Source organism: Vulpes lagopus, chromosome 6, assembly GCF_018345385.1.
Source record: "Vulpes lagopus strain Blue_001 chromosome 6, ASM1834538v1, whole genome shotgun sequence".
In the NCBI taxonomy this organism is placed as follows: Eukaryota; Metazoa; Chordata; class Mammalia; order Carnivora; family Canidae; genus Vulpes; species Vulpes lagopus.
The window spans coordinates 71,868,696-71,881,882 of record NC_054829.1 but is presented as its reverse complement, the minus strand read 5'-3'; the positions used below and the strand labels follow the sequence as shown (position 1 = coordinate 71,881,882).

General features: G+C 47.8%; 1 protein-coding gene across 1 annotated transcript in view; it reads right to left on the bottom strand.

The window, feature by feature from the left end:
- The window catches only part of LGMN (legumain), a 33,702-nt gene extending 21,146 nt beyond the window's left edge, over positions 1-12,556 (bottom strand). Inside the window, exons 1-2 of the mRNA XM_041758444.1 lie at positions 12,420-12,556; positions 3,205-3,371 (exon numbers count right to left, since the gene is read on the bottom strand). Coding sequence (XP_041614378.1) covers positions 3,205-3,342 — 138 coding nt within the window. The 5' untranslated portion in view covers positions 3,343-3,371; positions 12,420-12,556. The remainder of the gene's footprint in view (positions 1-3,204; positions 3,372-12,419) is intronic.
- Positions 12,557-13,187: the final 631 nt, after the last annotated feature.

Below are 13,187 nucleotides of genomic sequence, written 5' to 3'. Positions count from 1 at the left end.
AAACAAAAGGTGGTCTTTTAGAAGCGGAATGACTCTGCTGTTCGGTTCTCCATCACATCAGTCTCCCAATCCCAAGAAGTGTGAGTCTCCTAGCTTCTCCCTCTCCTCCCTGCCTCCACTGCCCCCACTGATTTGCCTCCCAGCCCCCAGGACAGATGTTCTCAAAGCTTCTGGAAGCAGGCAGTAGCCCCTTTCTCTCCACTGCAACCCAACTCCAGACCAGCAGTGAGGCGGGGCAGGTGCCAGCATCCCACAGCTCCCACCCCTGCCAATACCCGGCAAACCACCTTCCCCCTGGGAGCCCCAGGGGCCAGCCACAGTCTCAAACTCTCCCAACCCCCATCATCCCAGTGCACGTGGCTTACATGTGCCTCTCCTCCCCACTCCTGTCACCCTGAAATGCCCTGTGTGACAATGAACTTCACCTGCAATCTACTTCGACAGCCACCTCTGCTGCTCCAGCCCATGTCTTCCTCCTCCCCACACTCAGACCTTTGCACCTGAGAGGAACTCTCCTCAACCCAGGTCCTCCCCTGGTGCCTATTTCCATCCCCTTCACAAGCCTGTCCCCAGGTGCTGCCTGCACTTCAGGACCTACCTCTTTCCCCTTGGTCACAGCCACGTGAGGAAGCCTGTCCTCACGAGGCCTTGCCCACACCCCAACTCAGGACCCAGTGCAAACTGGCTACCAGCCACACCTCAGACCATCCCCTCATCCGTTAATCCCAGCCAAAGATGGAAAATGGAGAAACCCAATTTGGCCAAGACAACACATGATTTAAATAACCATCATTGGGGGGGCCTCGGCAGCTCAGTTAAGCAACTGACTCTTGAGCTCAGCTCAGGTCATGAGCTCAGGTCATGATCTCAGTGTCATGAGATCGAGCCCCAGGTCCTCCGGCACTGCACTCAGCAGGGCATCTGCTTGACATTCTCTCTCCCTCTGCCCCTCCCCCCACCATGAGAGCACGAGCTCGCTCACTCGTGCTCTCTCTCTAAAATAAATCTTAAAAAAAAAAAAAAAAAAACCATCATCAAGCATATAGCAAAGTGCTCAGCAGCGATTTAGGGACTTGTCCTCCCTAAACAAAAGAAATTTGTGTTAATATGAGTGCTGTGTTAATCCAAGGAAAAGGTACACTTCCATAAAAAAATGTAAGTTTATAAGTCTGTATAGGTTCTGCAAGGAAAGTTCGTTCAAGTGCTCTTTCAATGATTAGGCTCCAAAGTCAGGAAATTAAATGCTGGCCACAGCTGAGGACAGAGCAGGCCAGCAGGGCTACAGGCTGGGGTCAGCCTGACTCAGCATAGCAGTTCCTCCACAGGGAGGCCAGGATGAGTATTTCACTCTGTGGCCACCTCTTTTCCTTGCTTCCCTTCATTCTATTTCAATATTATTTCACCCATGGAAACTAGCGATGCGAAAGAAAGAAAAAGAAAAGAAAGAAGGAAAGGAAAGAAAGAAAGAAAGAAAGAAAGAAAGAAAGAAAGAAAGAAAGAAAGAAAGAAAGAAAGAAAGAACTTCTCTAGGAGCAAAAGGTAAATGGAGTCCTATGCTTAATAATGTTTAACCAATCATATATATATTTTTTAAGTTGATTGTGTACAAACCAGTGTGGTGGATGAATGAGTCTATTGACTATCTGGTGACCTGTATTTAATACTTTATCTTTTGAACTTGTGGTTAGAGAGGAAGGAAAAAAATCGAGAGATGATTAGTTTCGTACTCAGGTTGCACCTCTGTAACTGGGTCAGGTCTGTGGTTAAGCATTAAAAGGTAAAGGGATCTCTTTGCCATTACAACAACTTTTCAATCAAGCCAAATTTCTTGTTCAACTAACATAAAGGCCACTCACAAAGTGGGTCATTCAACAATCATTATGTCTTAGAGCCGGTAGGGAGTTCTAAACCAAGCCCCTACTTAACAGATACGAGAACCAAGGGCTGGGAGGAACACACACAAGGTGGCACCACAAAGCCGCCAGGTGTGTGAAGACACTAGGCCTGTGCCGTCCCGTACGGCAGCCTCCGGCCACACAGAACAACTGAAACTTCAGCTGTGGCCAGTCCAAACTGAATACACTGTGAATGTACATGCATACCCAATTCTGGTGATTTGGTGAAAACAAACATGTAAAGTATCTCATGATTAACTTTCTTTAGTGATTATAGTGAAATGATGATAGTTTGCATATGTTGGGATAAATAACAGGAAAGTTAATTTCACCTGTTACTTTTTACTTAAAAAAAATGTGGCTGGGGTGCCTGGGCAGCTTGGTCACTGTGGAGTCCAACTTGATTTTGGCTCAAGCTGGGATCTCAGGTTCCCGGAACTGAGCCCTGCCCTGGGCTCTGCACTTAGCAGGGAGTCTGCGTGGGATTCTCTCTCCCTGGCTCTGCTCCTCTATGCTCACTCTCTCTCTAAAATAACAAAGCATTAAAAACAAAACATAAACAAAGGAGGTCTTGTGATACATGGACTCAGGCCTGGTTCTGTCTGCGCTCAGCCTGCGTGTGGCCTCGGGCGAGGCTCCTCCTCTCCTTTACCGCTCCGTTTCTTCAACTGTAAAACGAAGGCCTCAGGCCAGTGGGTCTCGGGGGGACATGGGGCAGAGGCTGGAGACACTTCTGGTGGTCACGGCGGGTGGGGACGCTCCAGGTATCTGGTGTGTGGAGGTCAGCGTGCTGCCAGACACCCCACGGGACCGGGGCAGCCCCCACAGCAGTTACCTGGCCCCAAACGTTGGCATGCCAGGGCTGAGGAACCTGGCGTGAGACTCGGGTGACCCCACAGGGGCTATTTTGAGGAAGTGCCAAACTGTTTTCCAAAATGACTGTACTATCTATGATCCCCCATTTCTCCACATCCCCACCGACACACATACTTCTGCCAGCCCTGAGGAACGTGAAGAACTTCTTTAAAAGTCTGTTCTACTGGGGAACCCTGGGTGGCGCAGCGGTTTGGCGCCTGCCTTTGGCCCGGTGCGCAATCCTGGAGATCCGGGATCGAATCCCACATCGGGCTCCCGGTGCATGGAGCCTGCTTCTCCCTCTGCCTGTGTCTCTGACTCTCTCTCTCTCACTGTGTGCCTATCATAAATAAATAAAAATTAAAAAAAAAAAAAGTCTGTTCTACTGACAATGTCCAAGGCTGTTTATATAGGATACCAGCGTCATAAAGAAAAACATGAGCCGCTGTCTTACCTGGTGCCTGTAGTTATACCAGCCGTTGGAACCTGCAACAATCACCACCCAGTGCTTGCCCCCGTCCTCGGGATCATCTATGGGAACAGCACCAATTCCCAGGACCATGCTGAGCAACACGGCCACTTCCCAAATCATCCTGTGCCTCAGAGTTCAATGGCAGAAATCTGGAAAGAGAAAAGCAGAATCAAGCAAAAAGGAATGACAAAAATAGATGACTACTGTTGGCCCCTAAGAAAACATCACAGCAAATGAGTCAGAGATGAAACCATTTGGTCATCAGACAGAACAGACTAAGGATAAAAACGATGACAGTGCGGAATTTTATCTTTACCTCTGTAGCCCCTTTCCCCACAGGAAGAAGGATCTACCCACTACAGGTTGAAGTTATGGGTATAAACCAAAAGAATACCAGGATAATCCTTTTGGCCATGTTAAAAGGTTTTAACAAGTTTGTGTTACAACTTGGAATACAGTAGATAAAACCAACAAAATTCACCAACTGGAAAAATGTCCACCACGTTGTATGAAATGTCTGCAAGACAAGAGGACACACGTAAGTAATGTGTGCCTACAACGTGTAGAAGGCAGGCATAGAAATTTGGTAGTTATTGACTGGTGGTAGGTGGAATTCAGGATGATTTTTTTCCCTCCTCTCTTTCTTTTTACCATATTTAACGGATGTTACTTATGCAATACAGTTCATAAAAATTCAACGCATGTTCAATATAAGCACCGAGGGACAATTTAGAAGTTCACAAGTGAGATACCTGGATGAGCTATAGTCAAACAGTGGCAGCCCAAATTAACGTCTTTATACAACACTCCTAACCCATCTACGTGTATGCAGAACAGCAGGCAGGGCAAAGGGTTCATTCCTTATTTTACAGAAAGGAGAAGTTAAAGCACACAAACTTGTCCGATATTCAGTTAGCCAGCTCTGGCCAGAGACCAGAACCTATGCCCAGAACCTGAGTCCCTGGCTCAGCCTCTCAGTGACACGGCCCCACACTGAGACTTCATTCTTAATGAAGTACGTGCCAGATTTTATGCTTTACTGCCAAAACTTTCAAGTTTTAAGGCACAAAAGGCAGCACTCTGGCCGAGTCCTGGCCACAGCACATCACCCAGATCAGACATGTGCTCTGCATCCTGAATGTGTTATTCTAAAGAAACAGCCTTCCTGTGACAGACGCTAGGCCTGTGACACTGAGATAAGAGGGAAAACAGTCTCTGAGATGTACGGACACAGCAACAAAGTCTGCCAGGCTGACCTGACTCCTATGCCATTCGTCAAACAGAGCTCATTCACTTACCTGCTCGTTTGTTCACCCGGGTGGCCCTAAACATGAGGGAATAGGAAGCCCCGAATCCGATAAAAGTTTAAAAAACTAAGAGCACCTTAGGCCAGTGCTTCTCCAACCTGACTGTGACCCACATCCTCTGGGGATGCAATGCTGATTCAGTAGGGCCTGCGCTGGGCCTGAGACTCTGCATTTCTAACAAGCTACAGGCAATGCCCAGAACTCCACTCATTAACCTTGGCTCTAGTTCATGTCTGGCCCAAAGCCCTGTGAGCTGACACTGTTCCTTACCTGCGACCCCCTGCTCCTTACCTGCCACCCCCTCCCTCTCCAGTATCCCCTTCAGGAACTCAGTTCTTCTTCTTCTTTTTTTTTTTTTTTTTTTTTTTTTGATTTTTATTTTACATAAAGCTCCATGCCCAACGTGGGACTTGAACTCACGACCCTGAGATCAAGAGGCACAGGCTCCATGGACTGATCCAGCCACGTGCCGCATCCAGGAACTCCATTCTTAACACGTAAACCAAGTTGGTGCTAGATTCACATTTCTCTAGCGTGACTGCAAAGTCACCCACCAATGAACGGGTAACCACAACAAGGTACCCTAGATCTGTTTTTAAGCTTATTCTGAAATGGCCATGCTTTTTGTTTGATTTGTTGTTTTCATTTTTAGAACAGTACATGGCAGATAAGGCCAGGGAACAGACGAGGGCAGTGGACTGCCCAGGCCACCTGGTGCCAGAACCAGCCGGCCACCTGAGGATGCTGTCCCATATCCTCCTGGCCCGAACAGGAGGTAACAGCAGAGATGACAGTGACTACAGAAGTGACCCCACCAGCAGCTCTTTGATGCTGAGATCGCCTAGCGGCCTTCTGACTGCCGTAGAGCCTCCTAGGAAGCCTTTCCCTAGGGTAGCAGCTGGCACATGTTGTCTCTAAAGGGCTGGACAGTAAATATTTCACCCTGCAGCTCTCAGCTTCTCCTCATAACTGTTCAGTTCTGCCCTGGTACCATGGAAGCAGCCAGACACCATAATAATAAACCAGTGGCCGTTGAAATGTTGTGATAAAACTAGGACAGGTGGTCTCTGGGGCCCACCCTGGGGAGTGAGAATATGCCCTCAGCCCACATGACCAGAACAGCCTAGCTTGTTCTTATCGTCTTCCATCAGCAATCATTAGACGGGCTCCTGGTTTGCATACCAGTCTCTTCTGAGTCTGGCTCATGTGACCCTTTTTTTTTTTTTTAAGATTTTATTTATTTATTCATGAGAGACAGTGGGGGCGCATAGACACAGGCAGAGGGAGAAGCAGGCTCCATGCAGGGAGCCTGACATGGGACTCGATCCTGGGTCTCCATGATCATGCCCTGGGCTGAAGGCAGCACTAAACCACTGAGCCACCTGGGCTGCCCGTTCATGTGACTTAATCATGAAGAGGCTCATTCCTGGGGAGGCCCTGGCATGTGACTTTCCCCCTTCATATTTAGGAACAAAAAAGGGTATGTAAAATACCAGAATCAAAAAACTGGCCTGAGGGCCACCTGAGTGGCTTAGTGGTTGAGCACTTGCCTTTGGTTCAGGGCATGATCCCTGCGTCCCGGGATCAAATCCCACATCAGGCTTCAGGGAGCCTGCTTCTCCCTCTGCCTGTGTCTCTGCCTCTCTCATGAAAAAATAAATAAAATCTTTAAAAAAAAAAAAAACAAAAAAAAACAGAAAACAAAACCTGGCCTGACTGTGAACCACAGAAGTGACAGCACCAGCTTAAGTGCCAAAATTGGCAACCACCGCAGCACGTACTGAAAAAGCACCGCCAGCTTATTTTTACAAATTCAAAATCATCTGTCATTCTTCTACTAACATACTAGCATGCTACCCCTCAGTGAGGAAAAGTGCCTTATTAATATACACACGACACTTTCACAGTTAACATTTGGCAATGGTTTGTCTGCCACTTTTGTTTCTTATAAACAGAGTATGGTGCCTTGAACAGAATAGCAAGCTAAGCGCCTCACAACATGACACTGATCAGAAAATGTCACTTAAAAAGCACATATGTTAAGTGGCACCTGGGTGGCCCAGTCAGTTCAGCATCCAACTCTCGATCTCAGTTCAGGTCTTGATCTCAGGATTATGAGTTTGAGCCCCGTGTTGGGCTCCATTCTGGGTGTGTAGCCTACTCAAATTAAATTTTAAAAACACATTATGTTAATACCATTTGGGGAAACATCCTGGGGCCTGAGGTGAAGATCAGACGTGAGCGTTATATAATCTTTCCATTAGCCTCAGCAAGAACACATCTCAAAGCAGCCAGCCTCATCCAGCCATTTCCTGATTAGCAATATTCTTGATGATGTCAAAGCCTCAAAACAAAGTTCCAAATGATCCTGCAACATGTCTATGAGTCTATCAAAGAGTAAAGTTCACAAAGACGGAGTAAGCAATCTCTGCCGAAGTAGCTCTTTGCGATGGGTATTTTCTGCAGTCTCCCCCCTTCCCACCCATCCAACACACAAAGCCTGAGCACCCAGAGTGCTCACAAGCACAAAGAGGGAACCAAAGGACAGAACGCTTCACTGAGCTGACATGTAAATCCACACATTGTCAGAGGGATGATCGTTAGGGAAAAACTAAGGCAGGAGGAGTTCAGTAGCTGTGGGAGGCATTATTTTTCAAAAGGGAAAGACTTTTAGGAGGCGAGGAGATGGGGCCCCTGGGTAGCTCAGTGGTTGAGCATCTGTCTTCGGCTCAGGTCGTGATCTCAGGGTCCCGGGATCCAGTCCTGCATCCGGGCTCCCTGTAGGCAGCCTGCTTCTCCCTCTGCCTGTATCTCTGCCTCTCTCTGTGTGTGTCTCATAAATAAATATATAAAATCCTTTTAAAAAAAGGGCGGGGGGAGGTGAACCCATTTCTAACAGCAAAATGCTGGAGCAAGAAACACCGTCATCTACAGAGCACTGCCTCGTTAAATCAGTTACGGTACCCCCTTAGGATGGGACACTGTGGAGCCTTTAAAAAGACAAGGTAGGGCAGCCTGGGTGGCTCGGTGGTTTAGCGCCGCCTTTGGCCTGGGGTGTGGTCCTGGAGACCCGGGATCGAGTCCCACGTCGGGCTCCCTGCGTGGAGTCTGCTTCTCCCTCTGCCTGTGTCTGTGTGCCTCTCTCTCTCTCTCTCTCTGTGTGTGTGTGTATGTGTGTGTGTCTCTGATGAATAAATAAAATCTTTAAAAAAAAATAAAAAATAAAAAGACAAGGCAGATTTCCATGGGCCAAGAGCAAGAAGATACGGGGGCTGTAAAGGGTATGTCCTGAGTGTGCAAACCACCTGTGAGGAGAAAAGGTGTCCCCCAGGGTGACCTGTGTTGAGATGCTACACAGGACGGCAGAGTGTGTCTGCGATAAACCACGCAGCGTACACTTCACACGATCCTCACGAAGCTTCGTGAACCAGCCTCATGGCTCTGCTCACAGAACTGAGATCAGGGAGGCTGGATGGAGAGAGGAATATGCTGGCAAGCAGCCCTACTGGGGGTGACACACAGATCTGGTCCAGAGACTGCTTTTTCTACCATACCTCGTCACTTGTCACAAAAAGAGTTGTTCATGTGAATGTTTGTGAGACCGGGTAACCACAAGCAGGCGCCCAGGACGCTCCACCCAGGGCTCAAGCCCTTCCTCCAGCAGGTCACCCCACTACCACCCCACCATGCTCTTTGCCACCCTACTATTTTAAGGCAGTTGTGGGCGATCTGCGTAAAGAGCTCTCCTCTTAGAAGAGCCCTTCAAAGGAGAACCTGAACCACACAAAGTCAAGACCAGCAGCCAAGCCTTTACAGATGAATTTTACCAGCCTCCAATGACAAGTCCTCTGCTGTTCCCACTTTGCCCTGTGTCCCTCTCAGGCTACAGGGCTACCCAAGGTCATAATTCCATTAAAGGACTCCACTTGACTTAAAGAAGTATATTAGCAAGTGAAGTTAAACTCTTGAGAGGTCTGGGACAGAATGCCCATTCTAGAGAAACCGTCAACAGTAATCCAGGTAATGAGACCCCAATCACAGGACTATCTAAGCAGCACAGTCAAGTTCAAACCAAGGTCTGACACCAGAGCCCACACTGTAACTACCACCAGGTATGACCTCTCACCACCAGTCCTGATTGGCTACTGGCCCTGGGTTAGAAACAGGGAACCATCAAAGACAAGCAAAGCAGCCAGCTCGACAATGACACCTGAAAAGAGCCTTCCAAACGTGAACGTCTTTGATCGCGCTCGCTACTCTCCAGAGGCTTACAGTAAGATCAACAAAGGCGGACCCTGACTGACCCATGCAGGAGAGACAAGGGTTGAGGACAAGGACCCTTCCTTGACCAAAGTGAGCCAAGTGCCTCTGAGCCCCCATCTCAAGCAGATCTTGGCCTGCTAAGTTCAGTTTACCAAGAATCCTATGAGAATGGCCCACTTTGACATCTAATCAAGCTCCTGTCAGTAACTTTCCATCCGCTGACTCTCTCAGCCCATAAATCCCAGCTATCCTTGATGTATTTGGACCTGAGCTCATATCTACACTGAAGTTTCTGGCCCTAATCTAACTGCTGGAAGAAACTCTGTCTTGCTGTTTTTAACAAGGATTTAGAGCAATTTCTAACACAGGACATATAGCTGCTAAGTCTGACAAAACCCCTCCCTCTGGGCCTTTGTCTCCCTATGCAATAACATGGTAGAACTAAATTATTAAGGTCAGATTCAGTTCTCATATCTTTTTAACTTCCTGTTTGAAGAGTGACACTAAAACAAAACCCAACTAGCTCTTATCTCAAATCTCCAATGAAAACTGTAGTCTATTCAGGTTAATCAATATTTTTCCGATGGAGAAAATTTCTGATTCAGTGGCAAACTGGATTCTAAATGAAAGCATGTCTTTTGGTTCCCTAATTCTGATTCTATGCAATATTTTCCTTTATATCTCTGTAAACTGGATAATGGCAATGCAAACAATTCCTATTTAAAGACACACAAATGAATTATATCAAATGGAGGTTGGGTTGGTTTCCAGTAGAAATAAGCCAGCTTTGCCTGCCATTTGCCCATTCATTTCATTATTTCTGACCCTGGAGTCTCCTTTGATCCGGCTGCAACCATCACATTACGTCTCCTCATTGTAAGTTAAATGTAATCTTTAATACGAGTTCACTTTTATACGTATCTGTATTGAGTGATGACTTGACCTCTTAAAAATTATCTTTTGGGGTGCCTGAGTGGCTCAGTCGGTTAAGTGTCCGACTCTTGGTTTCAGCACAGGTCATGATCTCATGAGTCATGGGACCGAGCCCAGAGACGAGCTCTGTGCTCAGCAGGAAGTCTGCTTGAAGAATCGCTCCCTCTGCCCCTCCTCTCACTCTTTCTCTCTAATATATATATATATATTAATATATATTAAAATCTTCTTAACATTACAAAAAGTGTGAGCAACTAAATTGTATTTCCAAATAGACACAGTCAATAAACACTTTTAAAATCTCTTAATGGTCATTTAGAAGAATTTTGGAATCTAGCAAAGTAAAATTTGCCCAATCATTAACAGTTTTTCCATTTTTACTTTCACAGCTACCTGACACCTGAATTCCTTTTACCAAAATTACTATTTTTGAAACCTGGTATCAAGGCAGTTTGTAGTATTTTCCCACAATGACTGAATGACTTTTCTAGCCAGATGTGGAATTCTTAAAGTTAAAATTTTGTTATAATTTTTATTTCAAGAAATCGAAGGGTAAACAACAGAAATATACCAAGTATAATGAAAAACATCTGGCAACTATCATAAAGCCCATAAGCTGTTAATATTTTGCAAATCTGTGAACTCTCTTTTCCCATAAAATAAAATATTACAGATGAAATTTCTTCCCATGTCCCATCCCATTCTCCCTACACAGAAGATAACGCACGGTCACAAGTTAATATTTCTTTTCATTCACTTTATTATACTTTTAAAACATATATGTCCACTTTATAAACATTCCCTTCTAAAGGACATTTAGGCGGTTTCAACTTATAATAATTGTTTGTCATCATAAACAATGTTGCAATAAACATCCTAATACTCCTGGCATATAAATGTCTGTTTCTTAGGCTACTTTTTGGAAGCGGAACCACTTGGTCTTAAGGTACACATACTCACTTTGACAGTAGCTATTCAGTTCTAAGACACACTTCTGCCCGTAGTGAATCTTTTCCTCAAATGTCTATCATCTCTTAATAGTATCAGACTTTATAATTTGTAATCTGCTGAATATGAAGTGATCAAATCATGGGTGCAATTTCCACTTCCTGGAATGCAAGACAATTGGAGTCTTATCTTTAACCACATCCTTGATACTTGTGACAATTTCCCATCATAACCTGGGATTTGAATTATGGTCTACAAAGTAACCTCTGCAGGTAAAAAAAAAAAAAGTGCTGGGCAGTTCCTCAGAGGATAGGTTGGAAAACTCAAGAGACAGCATTCACTTCAATATACTTTTACTGAACAGTACTGGATACGGTGTATTTCACCTCCTTCACAATTCAAAACTTTCTCCTCTCTTCTCCTTTCCCACTGCAATGTGGGAAATTAAATCCTCAGCAATGCTCCTGGGAATTACTGCTTAGCTCCCTATTATGACCCTCTCCAATACTTTTTCACACCACAGACTACCTAAGATACACATCTATTAAACTCACCTTCCCAGGCTTTCAGGACAAAATCTAAATCTCTTAGAGCAGCACAGAAGGCCCTGCAAGTTGTACCACTCTACTCTTATGAATCGGAGCTCATGAAATCTATAATCCACATGAAACCCTTTGTTCAAACCAGGCTCCAGGACGCCAGGTCCAAAATCCTGGCTCTTTCCATGCCTTCACCATGCTGTTTTCCTGGTGAAACCTTCTCCTTCATCATAGTAGCTTCTGCCTATCTCTCAAACTCCACTCAGGAATCCCCTTCTCTGCAAAGATCTACCTCTTCCCAGAAACCAGGATTAGATGCTTCGACCAGGATTAGATGTCGCTCCTGTGTAAACCCTGTAACACTGGAATGATTCTCTATAGACTGCCTCTCCCCTTTACAAATAACCCCTGCTCAATAATAAGGCTCAACGAACGTTTGCTAACTAACGGAACTCTACAGAAAGAAAAAAAAAAAGAAAGAAAAAAAGCTGAGCTACTGCACTATGTACCACAGGGCAAGTCTCAAACTCTTGGCGTTTATTTTTATCTATAAAATGAAGCGCAGGACACAAAGTTCCTTCTCCCAGGCCCCAGGTTCCACATGCTCGGCACGGAGTAGCCCCTGTACCAGCCTCACTTCCAATAGTTAGGGGCGGGGGCCTCACCAAGCTTTCAGTTTCCCGCCGAAGCTAACCACCCCGAGCTCCACGCGCTCAAGCCCCTGAGAACCAGGGCATCCCTCACTTCTCGAGGGATGTCTTTACACGGCTGGGCACTTCTGGCGTCGTAGGCAAGTCTTTCCGCTTAGGCTAAAGATCTGGTGGAAACAGGTGCGATCACCGCGTCCCCGGCCCCGAGCGCCGGACCTGCTGCCGAGCCGGGAGGCCGGAGCCGAGCGCCAGACCCGCCCCGCGCGCCCCGGCGGGCCCCGGCAGGACCGTCCCCGCGCGCCCGCGCCTCCCGCCGAAGCTCCCCGGCGAAGCAGCTCCAGGCAGCCGGCGACCGCCCCGGGCGCGGGCGAGAGGTCGCAGCCCTCCCCGCGGGAACCACCGGTTCCCGAAATCTCTTTCGCAAGGTGAGGAACAGATTACTCAGGGCGGCGGGGACTGAAAATCCCCCCCGTGCGGCCCAGAGCCGCGGCAGGCGGACGTCCCCGGCCCGGGCGGCGGGCGCCTGGCTCCGACCCCCGGCGGGGGCGCGCGGTTACCTGCAGGAGGACCGCGGCGGCGGCGAGACCGTGGGAACTCCGCGCCCCGCGCAGCCCCAGACGCGCACCTCGTGGCGCCGCCCTGCAGTGATTGCGGAGCCGCCGCGGGCCCCGGGCTTTGGTGGCCTAGGGCGCCGCGGTGATTGGTGAGCCTTCGGGGGCGGGTGTCTGCGGAAGCCAATGGGAGGCTGAGGGGGCGGGGCCCGAGGGCCAGACGGACTACAAATCCCAGCATGCTCGGGTCGGGCTTCTGACCCACCCCTCGCGAACCCTGGGAGAAGCTTGGGCGGTGAAGTGGGGGTGGGGGGCCGAGGGGCGTGGGGCCGGCCTGGAGCCGCAGTAATTCCAGAGACGTCCAGCGAGGGGTCGAAAGCAGCGCGCCGAGCGCTCCACCCTGGTGGTTTTCAAACTTGTCGCACTTTGGAATCATCTTAATCATGTTAATATTGGGAAACTTGAAAAATACTGATGCCCCTGTCCCTCCAGACATTCTTTGTCTTGAGTTCCTTGGTCTGCACGTGTCCTGGGTTTGGGAATCTTTAAGGATCCCCGGGTGATTTCGGAGGTGCGGATTCCCTTAACCCTGGAGCTAGCCCCCTGAGACATAGGCACCAGTATTGTAGCTCCTGCTTTACAGTTAGGACGATTGAGGGAGGTTGAGCCGTGGAAAGTAGATTAATCTTCTGAAGATCACATAGCCCTAAAGTGGCAGGGCCAGAACTCCCCGCAGGGCAATCTGTCTAGCTCCAGGATCCTGACCTCTTAATC